The 20,236-nt window shown below is 40.4% G+C and overlaps 1 protein-coding gene across 3 annotated transcripts in view; it reads left to right on the top strand.

The window, feature by feature from the left end:
- The window catches only part of ppp3cb (protein phosphatase 3, catalytic subunit, beta isozyme), a 54,801-nt gene that overhangs the window by 18,517 nt on the left and 16,048 nt on the right, over nt 1-20,236 (top strand). For all 3 annotated transcript variants that reach the window (XM_084718759.1, XM_084718762.1, XM_084718761.1), the window contains exons 3-7: nt 4,201-4,325; nt 8,360-8,471; nt 12,832-12,977; nt 14,740-14,879; nt 17,700-17,777. In XM_084718759.1, the coding sequence (XP_084574885.1) occupies nt 4,201-4,325; nt 8,360-8,471; nt 12,832-12,977; nt 14,740-14,879; nt 17,700-17,777 (601 nt within the window). The remainder of the gene's footprint in view (nt 1-4,200; nt 4,326-8,359; nt 8,472-12,831; nt 12,978-14,739; nt 14,880-17,699; nt 17,778-20,236) is intronic.

Here is a 20,236-nt window from a genome sequence, read left to right as displayed (position 1 = left end):
GTAGTTGCTATAACTTCTGATGCATCAGAGTCCAAGTGAGGAAGGAAGTCAGCGAATGTGACCATATATAACATGAATAAATATTACCTTATCATGTCATTAGGGTAAATATGACAACACAACCATCAGCCAGTTAGCTTAGCTTAGCATAAAGACTGGAAGTGGGGAGACAGCTATCTCACTAATTAAATTTAATATTTTATTTGTTCAATGTATGCAAAAAAGTTTATGGCAGGCTGTGTGCTAGACTTTTTTTTTTATCAGCCATTCACTAGCTGCCTGGCAGCTACTCCTGGCCAAGAGATAGTTCAGTACCTTTCCCCGTACAACGGTGAATTGATGTTTATATACTTAAGTTTTTGTACAGATTAAACAAACCAGATATTACGTGTTATATAGTGAAATGTACTGGTGCTAGTAGAGTCAGGCTAGCTGTTTCCCCTGCTCCCAGTCTTTATGCTAAGCTATCCTAATCGGCTACTGGCTTTAGGTCCATATCACCATACAGACAGAGAGGAGTGGTATTAATCTTCTCATCTTACCCTCTGCAATAAAATTAATGTTGTGAACTGTGTTGCACCAATGAAGATTAATTTAATGTAAGATTAAGGTGAGGGAAACTAGGTTTAAAATGTGTAAATCCAGGTTTAAAATTAATCAGAACTTTAACCTGATCTCTGTTGAGTAAATTCTAGTTTACAGATGTAAAATGTAATTAAACATAGCGTAATCAGTATCAGTTTATAGTAAAAGTTAATTTGCTGCTCTGCGTACTTTAACAAAAATCATTGTTAACATTGTTTGCTGGTTAGCATAAAAGTTGACAAAACACTACATAGTGTGCTAGCTAGGTTAAAAGGTTAGTTAGCCTAGTTAGCCTACTAATGGCAGCCCGGATATGAGGAAAAAAGAGACGGCCTGGAAGCAACTGGCAGACTGTTTTAACAGTTTATGTGTGTGTGTGTGTGAGTGACATGCAAATAGATCACACACTTTAACATCACAGATAGCAAGAGTCAAACCACAGAGATAAAGAGACAGAGGAATGGAGCTGCAGAGCAAAAGGCAGAAAGATCAGTAATTATGTATTAATCAGATTCCATTCATCGATTCATTAATCTCCTACGTATCTGCCACCCTTTTTAATATGAACTGTTGTTCGGTCGCACTTCACTGAGAGAACCAATTGGCACTTATGCACCTCACAATAGCGGGCGCTAGCTTTGGTAATATCTGCATGTATTCCCTTGCCAGGGAGATGGTATGAACCGAGGAGAATGTGGATGGGAGGAGGAGGAGGAGGAGGGGGAGATTGAGATCGATGAAGAACAAAATGGAAAACAAGTTTCTGAGACGATGACACAGAAGACAGACAAGCAGGCAGGCAGGCAGACTCAGACGCTCTCAACCTATTGACACTGCTCGGTTAATGTACCTGTGTGTCTATGCGTGTCTGTGTGTGTGTGTGCGCGCGTTTATGCAAATGCAAGCGGTGAGATAATTCCGTGTGGGTTGCCGTGCCCACGCAGTGTGGGAACATCGCTCGGCTTTCACAGGTACAGATCCCCGGGGACGAGGACAGATAGACAGGCAGATGGAGAGACAGTCGATCATAAGCAGCTTAGTGCAGAGGTTCTCAAACCTGCTCGTTCCCAATGAGAAACATATTGATCCCTGTTTCCAAGTTTCTCCACTTCTGCAGGTTTTGACCTAGAAACACCCACCTGAGAGTCCGCTGTGATTGGAAATAGCCTGTAGATTTCAGAGGTAAAACTACAGAAAAGTAGCGCCGGTTTCAAGCCAATGTAATGTCGAGGAGATATTCTGAACAGTTTAGCACTTTGATGGAGTCTCTCTGGAAATGTTCTAAAGAGAGACCGACGAGTGAACAGACAGGCAGGTGGATGGCTGAAATTTGAACTGACAGGCTTTTAGGGTGTCACATGAAGACTTCTGGGAAAATACGGAGGCAGGTCGGAGGAGGCAGACAGGTACAGCTCAATTTCACTCATGCCATTTTGCATTCCCAATTCCCAGTTCAAATTAAAGCGAATGCTTAGGAGTAGACACAAAAACAGACATTAACGTGGCAAGCAGATGGAGAGACAGACAGACAGACGAAGCCGGATAGGCAGATGCAAAATGGCCATCGTAAAATGGCTGCAGAGGGGAACTATGACATCAACGAAAAGTGAAAGGAGAGGCCAGACAGATGGTGAGGGAGGCGGATTGGGAAGATGTATGCTGGCAGATCGTATAGGCAGACAGTCCTGAAATCTTTTCAAAATATGAAGTGTTCAGCATGTGAAGCCTGAGCTAAATTAGAGCCAATATTCCTGGATATGATTTGGAACAAATCTGTTGGAAACGCAGCCATTGAAATGTGTACAGAATCAGGTCGTATGAGGCTCTATCAAGAAAGATGGATGTCCGCTCGCTGTAGATGTGAAGTTAGTCACAAAGATAAGTCTTATGCATCATCAAGAAAAAAAAGGGAGTGCTGCATATGATCGGAAAAGTATTGTTGGCGATATAAAAATGAAAAATGAGATGAGCTTTAAGGATAGGGCCAGTTCATAGAAATTAAACGACTGTCCAGCTTACCAGGAGGCTTTTACTCCTGAATTAGCCGACACAGTTTGACTCTCAAAGTCTTCATCAGTGCAGAAACTTTATGTACCATGATTTAGAATAATTCTCATTTAAAATGCGACTATCTGCGTTCTTCTTTTAAAATGGAAACATCCCCTCAGCCGTTATTAAAATGTGGTCACAGAGGTTACAGTGCTGATGCCCTCTCCTCCCTCACGAGTTTATATGAAGCAACGTCATCATGCAGAGACCTGCATCCAGTTACGCGGGAAAGCATTTTTAGAAGGGATTTGGAAGCATTTTGATGCTAAAACATATGTACTTTGATCAAAATTTGTTTGTTTGGATTTTAATACACAATCAACACTACTGGGAAGCTACAGAGTGATATTAAAAAAGTGGACCTGCCCTTTAATATCGTGTTATTTTAAAACTAACATGATTTATAGCAGCAAGTAGTATTAGACCTACAGTTTACAGTCTTTTATTATCAAATAAATTGCAGCTTTCTTGGTGATTGTTTAATCAATTAAATGCCAAAAAAAAATACCAATCACAAGTCCAAGATGCTATATTCAAACTTGTTATTTTGCACAGCTAACAGCCCAAAACCCAAAGATATTCAGTATAGTGTCATAAGACAAAGAAAATCAGCCAATCGGCACGTCTGACAAACTGGAACCACGTCTTTTCTTTTTTTTTTGCTTGGAAAGTGTCTCAAATGACTAATCAAAATATGGTAGCTGCCAATTAATCTTCCATCCATCAACTTATCAGTTATTCATCAAAGTGTTAAAGTTCTAAATAGCATACAAGTATAGAGATAAGGACATTTTTGCGGAGAATTATCAATCGAGATACTAGGTGTGAGAGAGAGGCCTTTTCTGGTGCCTGTCTTTACTGACAGGTAGATTTATTTATTACTTTACAACGCAAGATTAAGTTGCAGTTGTTACTCACATAAATATATAAAAATAGATGCAGTAGATTAGTTGAATAAATAACAAGTCATAGAAATGAGAAGGCTTGCAGGCTGCTGTGGAAGAAGCTGCTCTTCAGTCTGGTGGTACAGCAGCGGATACTTCTGTATCTCTTGGCAGACGGCAGCAGGCTGAACAGGCTGTGAGTGGGGTGGCTGTTGTCTTTCGCTATCCTTTGGGCTCTGAGCAGGCACTTCACTTCTGGTGTCATCTCTGATGTTCTTATTGGGTTTTAATCACCCGCTGCAGAGTCCTGCTGTCCTGGGCCCTGCACATCTAATGCCAGTTTGTGATTTTTTTTTTTTCCAATTACTTACTTTATTTTTCTATAGGTAGGTAGGCACTGTAATATTTAAACAGAGACCTCAAAATGTCTGCTTTAGATTCTTTCAGGAGGATTTTTTTTTATCACTTATTGTAGTTTTTTTTTTTCATGAGGCAGATGAGTGATGTTTCTAGATCAGCAAACAGGACAGATATACCTCCGCAGATGTAAATCAGGCCATATGGAGCCACTGAAGCAAAGATGGTCCTGCACTTTTCAACTGAACTGTGGAAACTGAACATGTGGCAGCTGCAAACTGTGGTCTTCATCTTCCTGTCCTAACACTGTCGCGTGTCTCCACAGTGTGTGGAGATATTCACGGCCAGTTCTTCGACCTGATGAAGTTGTTTGAAGTGGGAGGTTCTCCTGCCAACACACGCTACCTCTTCCTAGGGGACTATGTGGACAGGGGCTACTTCAGTATCGAGGTGAGGATCGACTCTTCATCACATAAGACTGTGGTATATACAATGTTGTGGGTAACACATGACAAAAGTAACTTTTACCGGTAACAAGGTAACATAACATGTTATTAACTGGGTTTTAGTGATATAATTACATTTACTAAGTCAAGTAATGCATTACCAAGAGTGCTGGATTAATTTCTGAAGGGGTGCCAGAAAGTGTAGCAAAACACAGCTTTTGTTAAGAATTTATAAACCAGCAGAAAAATGACAATCAACATAAGACAACTTGTTCTGAATAGACACATTACAAAGACTTACAAAATAATACCATTTGCATTGTGGAACATAAAAGATTAAACTTAAACTACCCAGTGCAGCACTGCATTTAAATGCATGATGGGAAATGTTGGCCGTTGCTACGATATTTTAACCTACATTACAAACTGGAGCAGAGAGGGATAGAGCAGGCAGCACACCCTTCTCTGCCTACGTTGCAAAATGTAGATAAATATATTTATTGATCCCCGACTAGCCCCCAGTTTGTCATAGCCAAGCTCTGGCACAGCGAATGACAGTAAATAAAGAAATATATTGTGATAAATTAAACAACTGACGAAATACAACTGCAAGTATAGAGTATGTCAGTTAGTAGCATCAGTGGTGTAGGTGTGGGTGGGTGAGTATTATGAGGCGGAGGGTGTTGTAATGCAAAACAAAATAAAAGACAAACAAAGGCAAAGCGAGCAAACACTGATAAGGATTAGTCCGTGCGAGAGAGTGAGCAAAGCTGGGCTGGACCGGCTCAGGTGTGCCAAATCTGGCTGGCTGCTGCAACCTCCGGTACCTTCAAGGACACATTGCACCCAAGTAGCAGCAACATAGACTCACGGCTGTCACCTGGGTGCCAGCCTCACGTTTATGCACACACTATTGAAAAAGTAGACTTAAAATGAAAATGAGCTCTTAAGATGGTGGTTAGTCTGACACACCGTATGCACACCGTAAAAGTCCTGCCATTGGCCACGGTATTCCAGCATCCGCTCTCTGCGGAAACATCCCCGGGAAACACGAACAACCTACTGCAACCTACGTGCTAAAAATGGCAAATTAGCGTATGGGACGCCAATGGTACAAACGTAAACAAGCTAACAGCTGTTACCTTTTGCTTTGCAGTGATGCAGTCATTTTAATGCCATGGCTCACCTCCTGATGTGCAAATCTTCCACTAAAATAAGTCCCTCCCTGACACTATTTTGCAGCAGCACCGTCGCTGCATCCTAGGTGCCGCCCAACAGGTTTGTCATTAGTTTAAAGAAATGCAAACAAGTTGTTTGCTTATAGCAGAATGTGTGTGCGTGGAGGCAGACCTTTCTCCAGCGCTGAGCACTGTAGTGAAAGGTCTGACTGTGTGAGACGAAGTGGTGGTAAAGCCAGTGAGACAATACTGAGAGCTGCAGACACCGGTTGAATAGGAACGACTGAAACAGTTTTCTTATTACCGTAAGTGTTGTAATATAGTGGCATTTGCAGAGATACCACTATGAAACAACAACACCTTCTTCCATCTGCCTAGTTGTACTGCTGTTATTTGGGTGAAAGTGACGCAAAATTAGTGCACTACATTACTCTACACAGACAGCAGTTTTGCAAAGTCACATCCTAATTTCAAATGGGAGTAACTAGTAATATGTAATATATTCCTTTTGAAAGTAACTTGGCCAACACTGAGTATATACTCTATATGAACACGTCTCCAATTTACTGGGTGTGTACACTCAAAACTGTTAACTATTTTGCGTACACAGTGGTCTTATAACTAAATCAATGTCCATTATAGTGTTGGAAGTGTACATCTTCAAGGAGTGAGGTTTATGTCACTACGGAGGTGTAAATTTACAACACAGTGCCGTATATAATGTATTATAAATGTACAGAGGTACTTGAGATTAGCACTGACACGCCACAATGTGTGCCTCAAAATGCACACTAGGTGATGTAATTTAAAATTCATGGGTGATTCAAGGTCAGTAATCACTAACAAGAGCATAATAAGCTGCCCACTGAAATATGTATGTATGGAAACAGAGTGGAGGCCGTATATCCAGAGGGCTGTTTGGACATTTGATGCTTTTAAATCGTGCAAACAGGTATTTTTGTGATTACTTTGTCTTACAGAAACGCACCACAGATGAGGCGCGTGACTTGAATCCATAATGATACACGCACATGGCGAATGTCATAGCTTTGTCGAGCCACTTCGCCGCCGTGGCATAAGGGATGTGTCATTGACATGGAGTGAGTTTGGAGGGAAGGGAGCAATATTTAGGCCACCTTCCTAACACACTTCAAGGGCACATAGGCAGGGGACTTAATATAGAGCAGGGATGGTAAGCGTGTAAAGGTGAGAAAACACCCTTGGAGGCATTTGTAGGGTTAACAAAGTGGTGACACAAACATGCCAGATGATTTTAGATTTTAAACGCCGCTTGCAATTCATTTTCTCCTGGTGACTCAATCAGCACGCTCTTATTGGGGATGATTCTTGTCAAAATCCTGTTTATGTCTATCTTTAGACCGGGTAAAGGATCAATTCGCTTTCAGCTCAATTAATTTGGGCAGAGGATGGCTCATTCAGAGAAGGAATTCCTAGTAACGGCTCCATCGTGATTCTCTGTGACTCACTTTGAATTTCCAGTTTGGATTTAATGAGGGGAATTGAAAGTGAAATGACTCCAGTTCTGCCTCGTACAATTACTTACTTACACCGATGTGTTGAAGCAAAAAGTTGTTTTAACTGTAGTGCGTGTAATTTAAAGGGATAGTTTGACATTTTGGGATAATACAATTGTTTGCCCTTGTAATAGGTTAGTTTAGCTTAGCATACAGGCCAGTACAGACAGCTAGGCTAGCTTTGTTTTTTAATTGTTTTATTTTTTTTAAATGCAGTATGCTTGATAACTGTTTTACAGCCTGACTCGTCCAGAAGTTTTCTTTTATAGCCTTAATTTTAAATATTTACAGTTGAACTTGGAAAACTTTCACCTGAGATACTACCAGCAGTTGAAGGGTCAAAAGAAAAAAAACGGGTGAAGAGTGAGCTGTGGATAATTAAGATAAAATCACATTATATTCTCACTCATTTATTTTATCACGTCAGTTGAAGTCTGACCTTGTAGGTTTAACTTACTCCTTTATCCAAATCTGAAAAAAAAGTTATTATGAAATATACTATTTTTATCCATCATGTCAGCATTTTTTACTTCCTGCCAGAAATATTTGTACCGGTCTCTTATCATTAAGCCAGACTAGAGCATTTAAATTTTTCAAAAATCAGAAACAGTATCTTTAAAGCTCACTTATTTACACATTAAATGATAACACATCACAGTTTGTTTAATCCATACAAAAGTGGAAGTGTCAAAACGACAAGTTGTGGTTTTCTGTTAGCTTAGCTTAGCATAAAGACTCAAAGCAGGTGGAATCAGTAAGTCTAACTCGTTTTAAAAACTTTCCAAAAACGTCAAACTACACTTTTTATCCATTTCTTATAAGAAAATACACATATTTTTCACCATAAGTCATTATAACTATATCCAAAAATCTGAAACTGCTTCTTTTATGGCAAGTTTAAAGGGAAAATTCTGAACTTTTTGTGTCCAGTCAGTGTTGATGGTAAATGTTGTCAATGGAAGCAATAAATTCCTTACTGCTGTTATGTCGACCAGGAAAGCCGTGCATGTCCCCTGGCTATTCATAAGCGGAGACTAGAAATCTAAGCCGAAATAACCTGCAGTCTTTCCTTAACACCTACGACATCGCTATGACATCACTGGATACAAGAGGAACAGCAGAATATTCAGCGGGAGAATTCTGCTTTCACACTCTGTAGCACACACAGAAATTTATTGCATTAATTGACTACATTTGGCATCAACATTGACTGGACATCCGCATGAAAAGTGCTGAATCTTCCCTTTAATGATGTTGTTGTTAATGTGGAGCTGCATATCTCTAACCAGATTTTCTGCTCTCTCTTCTCCCCGGTGAACATTTAGTGTGTGTTGTACCTGTGGTCACTGAAAATCCTCTACCCAAAGACGCTCTTTCTTCTACGGGGAAACCATGAATGTAGACATCTGACAGAATATTTCACCTTCAAACAAGAATGTGAGTAACTCCTGCGCTCATTTTTCTCTGGTGTCAAAGCCTCTCGCCGCTCTGTTATTCTTCCCTCTTTAACCTCATCCCATCCTACTCCTTCAAATTATATCAGCTAACGATTATTTTCAGGATTGAGTCATGGGCGGATTTGTTTTTGATGAATTGATTTTAAAAAATATCAAAAATGTCCCATTTCCTGGAGCTCTGTTTTTTTTAACCAACAGTTTTTCAAATGTTTCCAACTGACTCATTTATATAAGAATCCTGTAAATGGCGTCTTATACATACATGATATGATGTTACGTGATCAAGGCCAAAGTTAAATGCCTAAAGCAAAAATTTAACATTCTCACCAGCTGATGATGAAGAAGACATGGAAATAAAGACACAGAATTGGTCTTGTTTTTGCAGTGCAAAGCCAGTCAGCAATGAATGATAAGGAAAAAATATTTCATCAGACTGGTATTTCATGCGAACATAAACCTGTTTAGCTGCTGAAGCTAGCTTAAATTGACAAACAAGACAGAGGATGGACTCAAGCCTTACTGCTTGTATTTCTGAACAGTATTTAGATTAGTGGTAAAGCAGGTCGTCCACTAATCGGAACAATGGACGATTTGTTTCTCTGCTCCTCCAGTCCGCATGTCCAAGTGTCCTTGGGTAAGATACTCAGCCCCAGATTGCCCCCAGTGGTTGTTCCATCGGTGTGTGCTTGCGTGAGCGAATGTTTTAATGTGACATGTGAATGTGAAAGCTCTTTGAGTGGTCAGTACGCTAGAAAGGGGTGATATAAATGCAGGTCCATTTACCAATTACCATTTACCAATTACCATTTACCAATTAGTGGTCATCCAGTATAGGTTTTTAGATATTTAGAAAGCAAGGCGGCCGATACAAAGTGCTGATATCACTACACTCCATGTTAGCTTTTAGGATGAGGATGTACCAATGTGTTTGGGGTTGCTGGAGTAAACCTTCCCGAATCCAGTTGAATATGACGTAAGGACTGTAATATTAACATTAACCTACACTCTGATGTAGCAGCAGCCAGGACATCTGTAACCCAGCAAAGTGTTTTTAGCTAATGAAATGCTCCTTGGCCTTGGAGGTGGAGCTGGATATCATTTGGGTTTTTCCTAATACAGGTGGTAAAATGGTCAAACATTAAGGAATGTTTTTTTTCCATTGCTAAGGCTAATTTGGACATGAAATTGAGCAATATATTAACTGTTAGCAATTTAAAGTACACTTAAAAATGTAAACATAAATTTAATGTAACAGAACTACATTAATTTAACACACACAAGCAGTCAAACACAGTGCATCCGTCTGCTGTCAAGTGTGTCTTGTGTGTTGCCAGATGCCTCCAACCTTTACACGCAATTGTTATTAAACATTTGTTGAGCATCCCGCCCAGTGTTGGAATCCTGTCGAGTGAAATACAGCCACACTTTAGACTTTAGACCTTTTAGCATTTTAATCGTGTTTAAGGTCACTACTAGCTAACGGTAGGCTAAAGTCACTTGCTGCCAGAGCCACGTAGAGGGAGTGCTGCAGTTAGGGCTGTGACAGTATGGACTTTCTCTTACCGCAATGACAAAGCAACACATTGTCACAGGATGGCGGTTTACCAAGACTGCCTTAATAACTACGTCTTTATTGGACTTAATTGAAGCATACTGTCATTAGCGTAGCGTAGCTCCCTAAAGGAATAGGGCAGTACGTAAGTGTATGCAGTGTACAAGTGAGGGAGATCAAACAGTAGGCAAGTGATGACGATGCTCATAGCGGAGCAAAAACTTAATCTTGATGCTAAGTTGTCAGTGTGGCAGTAAATGTACAGTTCAGGTTGCAGTGTGTCAGTTAATAAATGCTGCAGCTTCTCAAGACCAATACAAGTCTCTTGTTTCCCAACTGCTGAAACAGTGATGGTGTTAGCACTGAAGTAAAATAAGCAGGAAAGATTATAATTAAACTAATGCTAATGCTAGCATTGCACCTTAAAAACTCCAGCTCTTGTGCGGTTGTATCCCTTTCAGAAGCTTTGTAATCCAGCCTTGAAGTGCTGTGTCTTCTCAGAGACATGGTAAAATAAATCCATGATAAATCCAGTGTCGTCCATAGTTATTTATCTATTTTTCCATGTTGAAAACAGTTGTTGCTATTGTTAGCATGTTGCAAGCCGCCCATAGGCAATCCCAAGATGCCCTCGGCTGTCGAACAATCAGAGGTTGTGTTCCTGACTTGTGTGTGACAGTGTTGATCCACAAATGCATTAATATAATAGACTGATTATATAATAGATCGATGCTGATCTCAACACCAGATGGACCCTTCAAAATAAAATTTGTGGTGATGACGGTAATGAGCTCAACCCGTGGTCGGCATGAATTGACCATTGTATTGTGGTAATGCGGTTATCATCACAACCCAAATTCCAGCCCTACTTTGAAGTAAGACTTGGTTACTGTGGTAGGTAGCAAGCTAGTTTGGCTGACACGCTAATGTTTTCAGGTATGTTAGAGCAGGCAAACACACTGTTCGATCCATTCTTTAAACTCTTACTCTCACATTTTTGGTTTATGAAAGGCTGAAGCAATTACACCACCTCCCAAACTGTTCATAGTATCACTCTTACTACAGCCCCATGCACGCCGCTTCAACATGTGGAGAAATCCAAAGCTTGGCAGGCCTGGCATGCCTAGTTACAGTTGCTAAGTGAGGATTTGACAATTTGTTGCTCGGGGAAGGCTGTTTAGCGAACAGTTACTTGTAACAGATGACTTTCCTGTCATGCAGCTAATAAATACATCAACCGGTCGCTGCAGCTATAAAGTTATGCATTTCCTCTCTTCCTCCCCCGTCCATCCTTCCAGGTTGTCTCCTGTCTCCTCTCTCCTTTCCCACACTCCCATACATCCCTCCTCTCCTCCTCCTCCTCTTCCTCCTCCTCTCCCTCCACCAGTCTCTCTCTGTCTCTCTGACTCTCCTCGTGTCCTGTCCGAGAGTGGGTGATTAGCAGCAAATTAATTTGGCCCTTAATGATTGGCTCAGGGACCTACTCCTCAGTGTCTGATTGGCCAAGGGACAAGGAAGCTAATTTCCCCTGGTGCTCGTGGCGAATAGTGGTCGCCCTCAATTACCATCTGCTGTGTGTGTGCGTGAGCGTATGTGTGTGCGCACCACGAGTGTGTGCAAGTGCATGTACTCCGACTGCACGCGTGTGCGAGAGCGTCTTCATAAATGTTTAAGCGTCTATGTGTGGAAGGAGCTGAAAACTGGTGGACTAGCAATAATGAGCTCTTGCTCCACACAAGGCAGATGGAGAGGTTGACAAACACACTCCTTGCCGTCTCTCTCTCTCACACACACACACACACACACACACACACAAACGCTGGCTACTGTACACTGGTACTCCACAATACTGGCTTTGATTTGTGTACGTGTTGTTCTCATGTCCTCACACTCTCGCATCGCTCTTCTCCTCCTCCCTAGTCGTCTCCTCTCCTTCCTCTCACCGCTCTTAACCTCTCCTCCTTCTCCTGTCTCCTCCCATCAATCTCTCTCCTTCTCTCTTTATGAAATTATCATTCTCCTTTTCTCTCCTCCCCGCTCGCTTCTCGTCCAAAAATCCACCCTTCCTCTCTTCTTTTTTTCCCCTCTTCTTTCTACCTCTCTCTTCCAATCTCCTTTTCAGCTATTTTAATCCTGTGATATTGTTTTGTGTCAGATGTATTGTTACGCCCATGTGTGAAATGTACTTTAAAGATGCTGCGTGTTGGATGTCTTTATTGATATCGCTGCCAAATCAAAGAAGTTTTTCATAAAGCAAAAAAAAAAAATAATTCAGCCTCACAGTGACGCCTTTACGCTGCTTCAGGCTCATATTTGGGTCAGATTTTGTTCACTGGAAACAGAACTGGAGTCTTCTGCATCCATATGTTGTCTATAATACTATACTATGTATTGTAAGGAGCATTTTTCCACCAAAGCACAGTGCATTTCTAGTCTAGGAAGTGGCATTTCTAAATCTTCACAGAGGAGAGAAACAGGTCATATGGGAGAGCTGGAGAAGAGATGCTCGCATAAATTAATAACATGTAATGTGAAAATCCTACATGTTACTGCCTTTTTGCACCCAAGTGAACTAAATTATGTTTTTAAAGGAACCGCACGAGTCTGTTTGAAGCCTTCAGATGACTGAGCGCTTCAGATCAGACCATGTAAAAGCTCCGTGTAACACTCTGAGTGACAGGGACCGACTGTACCTTTAGCGGGGATGGGGGCTGTTCAAAGCATGTCAAAACACACTCAGAAGCTTCTTTTGTCTCAAGTCTTGAAATATCTCTCCAACCACCTCCAGGTAAGATCAAGTACTCGGAGCAGGTGTATGACTCCTGCATGGAGGCGTTTGATTGCCTGCCCCTGGCAGCCCTGATGAACCAGCAGTTCCTGTGTGTGCATGGGGGGCTTTCACCAGAGATCCACACGCTGGACGACATCAAGAAGGTACGATTAGAGAGCGCGCACATGCACACACACACACACACACACACACACACACACACACACACACACACACACACACACACAGACACAATTTTGAATTAATAATACCGCCCTGCAAAGAATAACTAAATGTTGGCTCAAGGACTAGTGGGTCCTAGTAAGATTCACCCTCCCCTTCCAAGTGTGTAAGAGAAACCACACTGGCCATGAAAAAATGTGTAAGGCCCTATCTAGAGCCAGAATTTGGCCATTCTGGGCTACTGTAGAAACAGGGTAGTTCAAAATGGCGGACTCCAGGAAGAGCATCCTCATACAGCTCATTCCAAGATAACGAAAACATTATTCTTGTTTCTAATTAAAACATCCTTATGAATATCATATTCCATTTCTGATCATATTATAACAATAGAATCCCATAAATATTACAACCTGGCTCTTTACATCTTTATGTTTATAAAGATATAGATAAGACATGAATCATTTTCATTAACTGTAATTTCTGTGGAATATTAACGTCACCGTCACACTCACTGCGCTGACGTTGTGTGAGTTGCTTATCAATCGTCAGTGTATCAACTGCGGTGGATGGATATATATATACATATATATATATATCAATATGAGATTTTTCATTAAGTGGTTAAAGGCGAATGTTAGAACAGCTAAAACAGTCAGATAACTGCATCACTTTACTTAAATGCAGGCTTTAAAACCAGGAAAAAGACCTTATTGCAATATAATAATATGCAAAAGCTAAAACAATATTTAGTCTCATATCACAATATCGATATAATATCAATATTTTGCCCTGCCTCAGTTAAAATTGAGACAAAAGATAAAAAAACACATTTTTTTCCTTTCATTCTGTGAAGATTATCTAAAAGCTGAGTGCACTTTAAGGTATTATTTAGGTTTATATTGCATTTATTTAATAATTAATATTAATTAATAATAATAATAATTAATTAAATAATCATCCTAGAAAGGCAAACATCCACTCTACATGTTCCACAGTTTTCCTGTCAGCCTAAAAAACTTTAAACTCTTTTTTTTCCTCAACTTCATTGCTTCTGTATTTATTGCTTAGTGCATAGTAGCATTTATTACAATTATAATTGCTGGGAAAAATAGTAACATTAATTTAACATGTTATCGACTTGTGTGCTGCATTCAAACACACCTGCGCGCACAGATATAAACACACACACACAACTCTTATTTAAGCCTTAATGCCCACCCACAGGCACTGTACATGCAGAGTCCTTAAGGAACCAGTAAATACACCATTGAACAGACACACACACACACACACACACACACACACACACACACACACACACGCTGTATGTATACAGTTCACAGTAATACAGAATACAAAGGCATACACATGAACACAGAGACATGAGGACACACACTTCCTCATCTAATGGCAGTGTTTCCATGGTGAATCTGCTGGTGTGACATCTTCTCCCTCCTGTGTGGTGAGGGTTGCCATGGAGATGCTCTGCTCTGACAGTATGTGTTTGTGTGTGTGTGCATTTGTGTGTGCTATGTGTTTGCTTTTCTTTCTCTTCTGATTTATCCTATATGTGCTGGTACATTTGTGTGTGTGTGTTTGTATCACTTTAAAAAAAAATATTGTGTATCTGTTTTGTTTTTTGTGAGAGGGTTTATTTATGTTTATGTGTGCGATGGAGCATTGGTGTCTCTGTAAGCTTATATTTTTGTGTGTTTCTGTGTGTTTGTTCCTTGTATGTCCTAGTTGGACCGGTTCAAGGAGCCCCCGGCGTTCGGGCCCATGTGCGACCTGCTGTGGGCCGACCCCCTGGAAGACTTTGGCAACGAGAAGACCCAGGAGTACTTTGGTCACAACACAGTCAGAGGATGCTCCTATTTCTACAGGTACAGGATCAAAAATCACTCCTCACACGGCCCATGCTGACCCCGACAAGAAAGAGGTATTACATAAGAGCCCTGATGGTTTATTTTAGAAGAAGAATCAACTTGAATGTGAGCGAATATAGTCTGGTAGCCTTGACGCTGCGCTTATGAAGCTCCCCGATATGAGCTAACCTGATATCCAAACAAGCCAGAATGAATGTAATATTCAGAGATAAGAAAATACACACGAGGAACAATATTCTCTGAAATTAGCAGCTGAAACATGCAGCCAGGTACGAGACTGATTCTCAAACGGAGTGCGATGTCTGTGTCGTGTTTTAATGATCTGGACGCCGTGTGATCGCCTGCCTTTCATCTGCGAAATCGGGAATTTAATAAGTTTCAGGTCGACTTCAGGCTATTGGTTTGGGATGCTGGTGATGAGAAGAGAAGAAGAAGAGATGCATGGCTACACCACATCCAAGATCCAATAACAATCACTGGGATTTGTACAAGAGACAGAGAATCTTGGCCAGTTTACACACACACACACACACACACACACACACACACACACACTCTTGGTGTACGAGGTAACACATAAACACAGCACATTCACAAACACATACACACAGTTCCGTTTCAGCATGAAACGATATCCCACAATCCCCAGGGAGACTGCACGGTTCTGTTGCTATGACGACTGGCTACTCCTGCCAGATATGGAGTGATATTAAGATACAGTGAGAGAAGGAAGGAGAGCAACATAGGAGGAGGATGGTGGTGGTGGTGGGGGGTAGAAGATGAAAGATGTAATTAAAAAAAATAAAAATGGAGGAATGTAAAGACAAGTAGCTGGCGTTGAGAGACGGATGGAGCGGCCGCGCGGCCGTGGCGGCGTTCCTCACGTGTAGAAGTCGGTGCTATGGCATGTTGTCTGTGGAGAACACAGAGATTTTCCATGTTTAGCAGACACAGCATCAATCGACCAACTAGTGTATACTCCCACAGCACTGAGGAGGCCATAAACCCTGCTCAGGCCTGCCTCGCTCTCACTGATGCCCCCTGCTGGTCTCAGTCCGACGTGACATTAGAAAACAAGAGGCCCACTCATCTCCCACTGCTAGACTTCCCACTAAATACTTCCATCTGTTTTGTGGTTTACAGTAACAGTCTTGCTATAATAACACATGATATGTTTGCTATGTGAAGTGGTTTTTACCGGATCTGTTTGGACGTTTCTTCCCCCGTTTGGTTTTTCCATTGCCTCACTTCAGATGCACTCACTATTTCTCTGTTTCTCTGTAATAATGTAGAGCCTGACTGATATGGGTCTATCACAGATATACTGGCATTGGCGTATATGTTTACTGGTGTAAAAACTTTTTTTTTACAGACATGATGCAGAGGGTGATTTAGCGCAGTCGGGAACATTTATGAGGACAAGAGGAGCCTCGTGAGAAGCTGCTTCTTGTTTTACAATCTGCCCTTAAATGACTGGCAGTGTCAAAATATTCAGCATTTGACTGATCCTGAACAGTACTGATTTATTTCATTTTTATTTATTCTTTATTTTGTCAGTGTTCCTTTCTACAGTTTGTTGACTTACGTATATGCTGAATTATTTAACATGTTGAATGAAATATATAATGTTCTTTAATAAAGTTATTACTTACCTTTGCATGGTCACATCAGTACAAAATTGTTCACAGTCCACAAAGAAAAGGTCCATTTTTATTCCAGCTCACAGGCCATCGGTGATTTTTCCCCCTCTCGTCAATATCATCTCAAAAATCCCATATTGGCTGGGCTCTAAATAATAATAAATTTTATTTATATAGCACCTTTCATAACGTAGAATGCAGCTCAAAGCGCTTCACAAGAGAAAGAAAATCAATAACACAGGTATTAAAAACACAAGGAGTTAAAATAATAAAAATAATAATAGTAATGGTAAAAGTAAAGCGATAAAGACAATAGGATGATATTTGTAATAAAAACAAGTTAAAAATTATTTTCCAAGATATAAAAACCATAAAACAATAAAAAACGTTTAAATTAATTAAAAGCAAGCTCACAAAAGTACATTTTGAGCTGTTTCTGAAAACAAAAGTTGAGTTTCTTTTATGCGGTGCGACTTTGTTCCAAAATATTTGGTGCATAACAACAGAAAGCTGCTTCACCATATTTTTATTATCACAATTATCATCAGTGTTGCTGTGTTGTTCAAAAGTGCTGAAAATGTTCAAAAAGTACTGAGACGCACACAATGAAATCATTTTACCAAGTTTTATACTGAAAACCGCTGAATGATTTGAAATGTCATCGTGTCCTTTGTGAGGTCAGTGTTTCCACTGACATCCAGAACAAACCCAAGTTGCTGTTGCTGTGGAAACATCTGGGAAGCTGTTGCTAACTTTGGTTGATGATAGACATTATTTACTGTGAGTTTTTCAGAGTGCAGTAATCAAACGTGGTTAAAAAAGTAAAATAATTTTAAAATCAATCCTCAGGGTTACAGGTAGCCAATGTTATGTCACTAGTACTGGTGTAACATGTTCTTTTTTTTTCCTGTTTTTTGTTAAAAGTTCCTGCTGGTGCATTTTAAACAGGCTGTCAGTGGTCTGTTTGGGTAATCCAGTATAGAGTGCATTACAGTAATCTAGGCGAGAGAAAACAAAGGCATGGGTCAGCTTTTTAGCGTCCACCAACAAGAGGAAGGGTCCAACTCTTACTATGTTTCTAAGATGATAAAAAGCAACCTTTGTGACGTTGTTGAAATGCAATCTAAAATTCAGCTCTGAGTCAAGACCGTCTTTCTGTCTGTCTGTCTGTCCCCAGTTACCCGGCAGTGTGCGAGTTCCTACAGACCAACAACCTGCTGTCAATCATCAGAGCGCATGAAGCACAGGATGCTGGGTAAGCTGACTGACTGTCGCGGCTCAGTCCTCCTCTCGGCTTAAAAGGGAGCACCATTTAATTTAATGGCTTACCTTGACATTTCATGTTCCGAGCTGTTATTTTTCTTTGTTGGGGAATTGGCACATTACAGGGAAAGAAGTTCCACAATTTTCCATCTGTCACCCTTAAACTGTGTTATTAGCATCATTAGAGTTTGTCTGAGGAACGGGCTGAACAAAACTCAGGTTAACCAGCTCTCTTGGAAAGAGAACGATGCAAAGCAAAGAGTCATGCAGGTTTGCGCTGCTTGTCTAAATATAATAGTGGGGGCAAAACACAATTTTCTGACCCACAAATCCATTCCCGGCATCTGTTATCTTAGTGTAAATCCTCTAAATATAATGCAGCAATTAAGGCAGCACTACTCTGAGTTGAACCCATTAACAGTGTTTTGTCTGTCATGCAGCTGGGCAGTCTGGGTAATCGTCCATGGGTCTCGGTGGGTAAAGGGCTGGTCAAAATAAATTGTAGTTTTTGTAGGTTATTATTCAGCAGTGTAGAGACTGAACTAATTCTAGCAATTCGACTAGAGCTGCACAATTAATTGAAATACTATCAAAACTGCAATATGGACAAATACACAAATCACAGAGGCTTCATTTTTTTTTATGACGAAACAGCATTATAATGACGTACTGTAGGGCAACAGAGATGTCCTGGCCCACAAATCATGTTTTTTAGATGTAAAAAAAATCATTTTGTATTGATAGACACCCCAACAAATGTCAAATCATCATGATTGTTGTAACCCTGATAGTTTTGTTTGTCAGGGAAAATGAAAATTGTGGTGCAAAAATGGTCAATCCCACAAATTGTGAATCATATTGCAATATCTGTCAAAAATAATGGTTGTATGATTTTCTTTTACCATATCGTGCAGCTCTAGTTTTGTCTACGTTACGTGTTTTACACCAAAGAAGTGACTTAATAAAGTATACTCACATCAGTCACAGTTCTGCCACAATATAATGCAGAAAGGAAATGGGAGCTGAAGTAGGAGCTCATGGCCGAGTTAAATTAAAACTGATGGTGGTGAAACAGCTCCAGCAACGTGTCAGACAACAAAACAAAACAAACAAAACTAGAAGAGTGGACTCAGCTCTCCACTAGGCAACAGATGGTGAAGCACCTACCGCAACGCCACCACAACTGTAAGATGCAACCAGCAGAGATCTGCAAAGTTTTAGTATAGTCTCAGTTTTCTTTAAAGGGCAGTTGCAAAGAATTTAGTTGCATATAGCAGGGAGCTTGCAAACACCTTGTCTCAGTCTCCCCTTCCACGTGCGTGAGTGAACCTAAAACGTGAAATGCCGCATGTAGAACCAGTGTTTGGTTCATTTGGACTCCATGGAAGAGAACCTGCACCCTCTGTAGATATAAAAGGTGCATTCTAAGGTAACAAAAAACACAGCATTTCTTATTTTTAGGCGATTATACACTGATGAAAACATTCTTATGCGTATTATATTCAATTTCTGCCATATTCTGCCAATAAATCCCCTTAAATCCTACACACAGGACATTTAAGATGCATAGAATAGTGTAACCGAGTGTCATCAACTTATAGTAATAAGGACCTCTCAATTTAAACACTGTTATTTATTTAGAGCGTTTGGTTATTTACTGAAAACATCACTAGAAACTAAATGACTTTACAACAGTATAATAAATACAGAAATGTACATTTTTAGAGAAAGCACTTGAGAGCACTTGATGCCCATTCGTAGGTCAGAGCCTGCACGTCCCAGTGGACGTTGTTGCTATTTAAAAGGTTAAAGTTTTTGGCACAGAGCTGATCAGACCGCCCCCAGTAACTGAATTTAATTCCAACATGTAACCACTATCATGATAAAGTTTTTTAAAAAAAACAGCTTCGCTACAATGAAATGGGCTGCTATAAAAACATCACACAGGAGTACAGCTGGACTCACTGGATCCACATTTGTGTAACAGGCAGCCAATCAGGAGCCTGTTTGATACAGAGCCATTGGCTCGTGGTCAGACACAGTGTACAGTAGCCAGCTTTGGATAATGTTTGCAAATGAGTAAAGACCAAAACAAGAACCAGCCTTGTGCTGATGATATTGATCGTATATTGGCATATTGGTTGTGCACAGGTTCCCAGAGACATTAACATCCATGACAAAGCTACACAGGACACTTGGAACATCATAATAAAAGAGGAAAACAGCCGACAAATTCTGCTGGACAGCTAGATTATATTTGTTTATAATAAATAGACAAAAGTCTTGATTACTGATGAGGTTGATAATTAGTTTATCCTCAAGGGACACTACTAGTAGCGACTGCTTTTGTTCTTTGTTTGTGGGTACAAATGAAACCTACAGTATGTGCTTGTGTTCATTATCTTGTCTAATCTCAGTCAGTTCTTTGTATGCATGAAACTAGTTGCAACC

This window comes from Lutjanus erythropterus, chromosome 5, assembly GCF_056507025.1.
Source record: "Lutjanus erythropterus isolate fLutEry1 chromosome 5, fLutEry1.hap2, whole genome shotgun sequence".
NCBI lineage: Eukaryota > Metazoa > Chordata > Actinopteri > Lutjaniformes > Lutjanidae > Lutjanus > Lutjanus erythropterus.
Note: the sequence above shows the minus strand (reverse complement) of the source record. Positions and strands in the feature narration are given on the sequence as shown.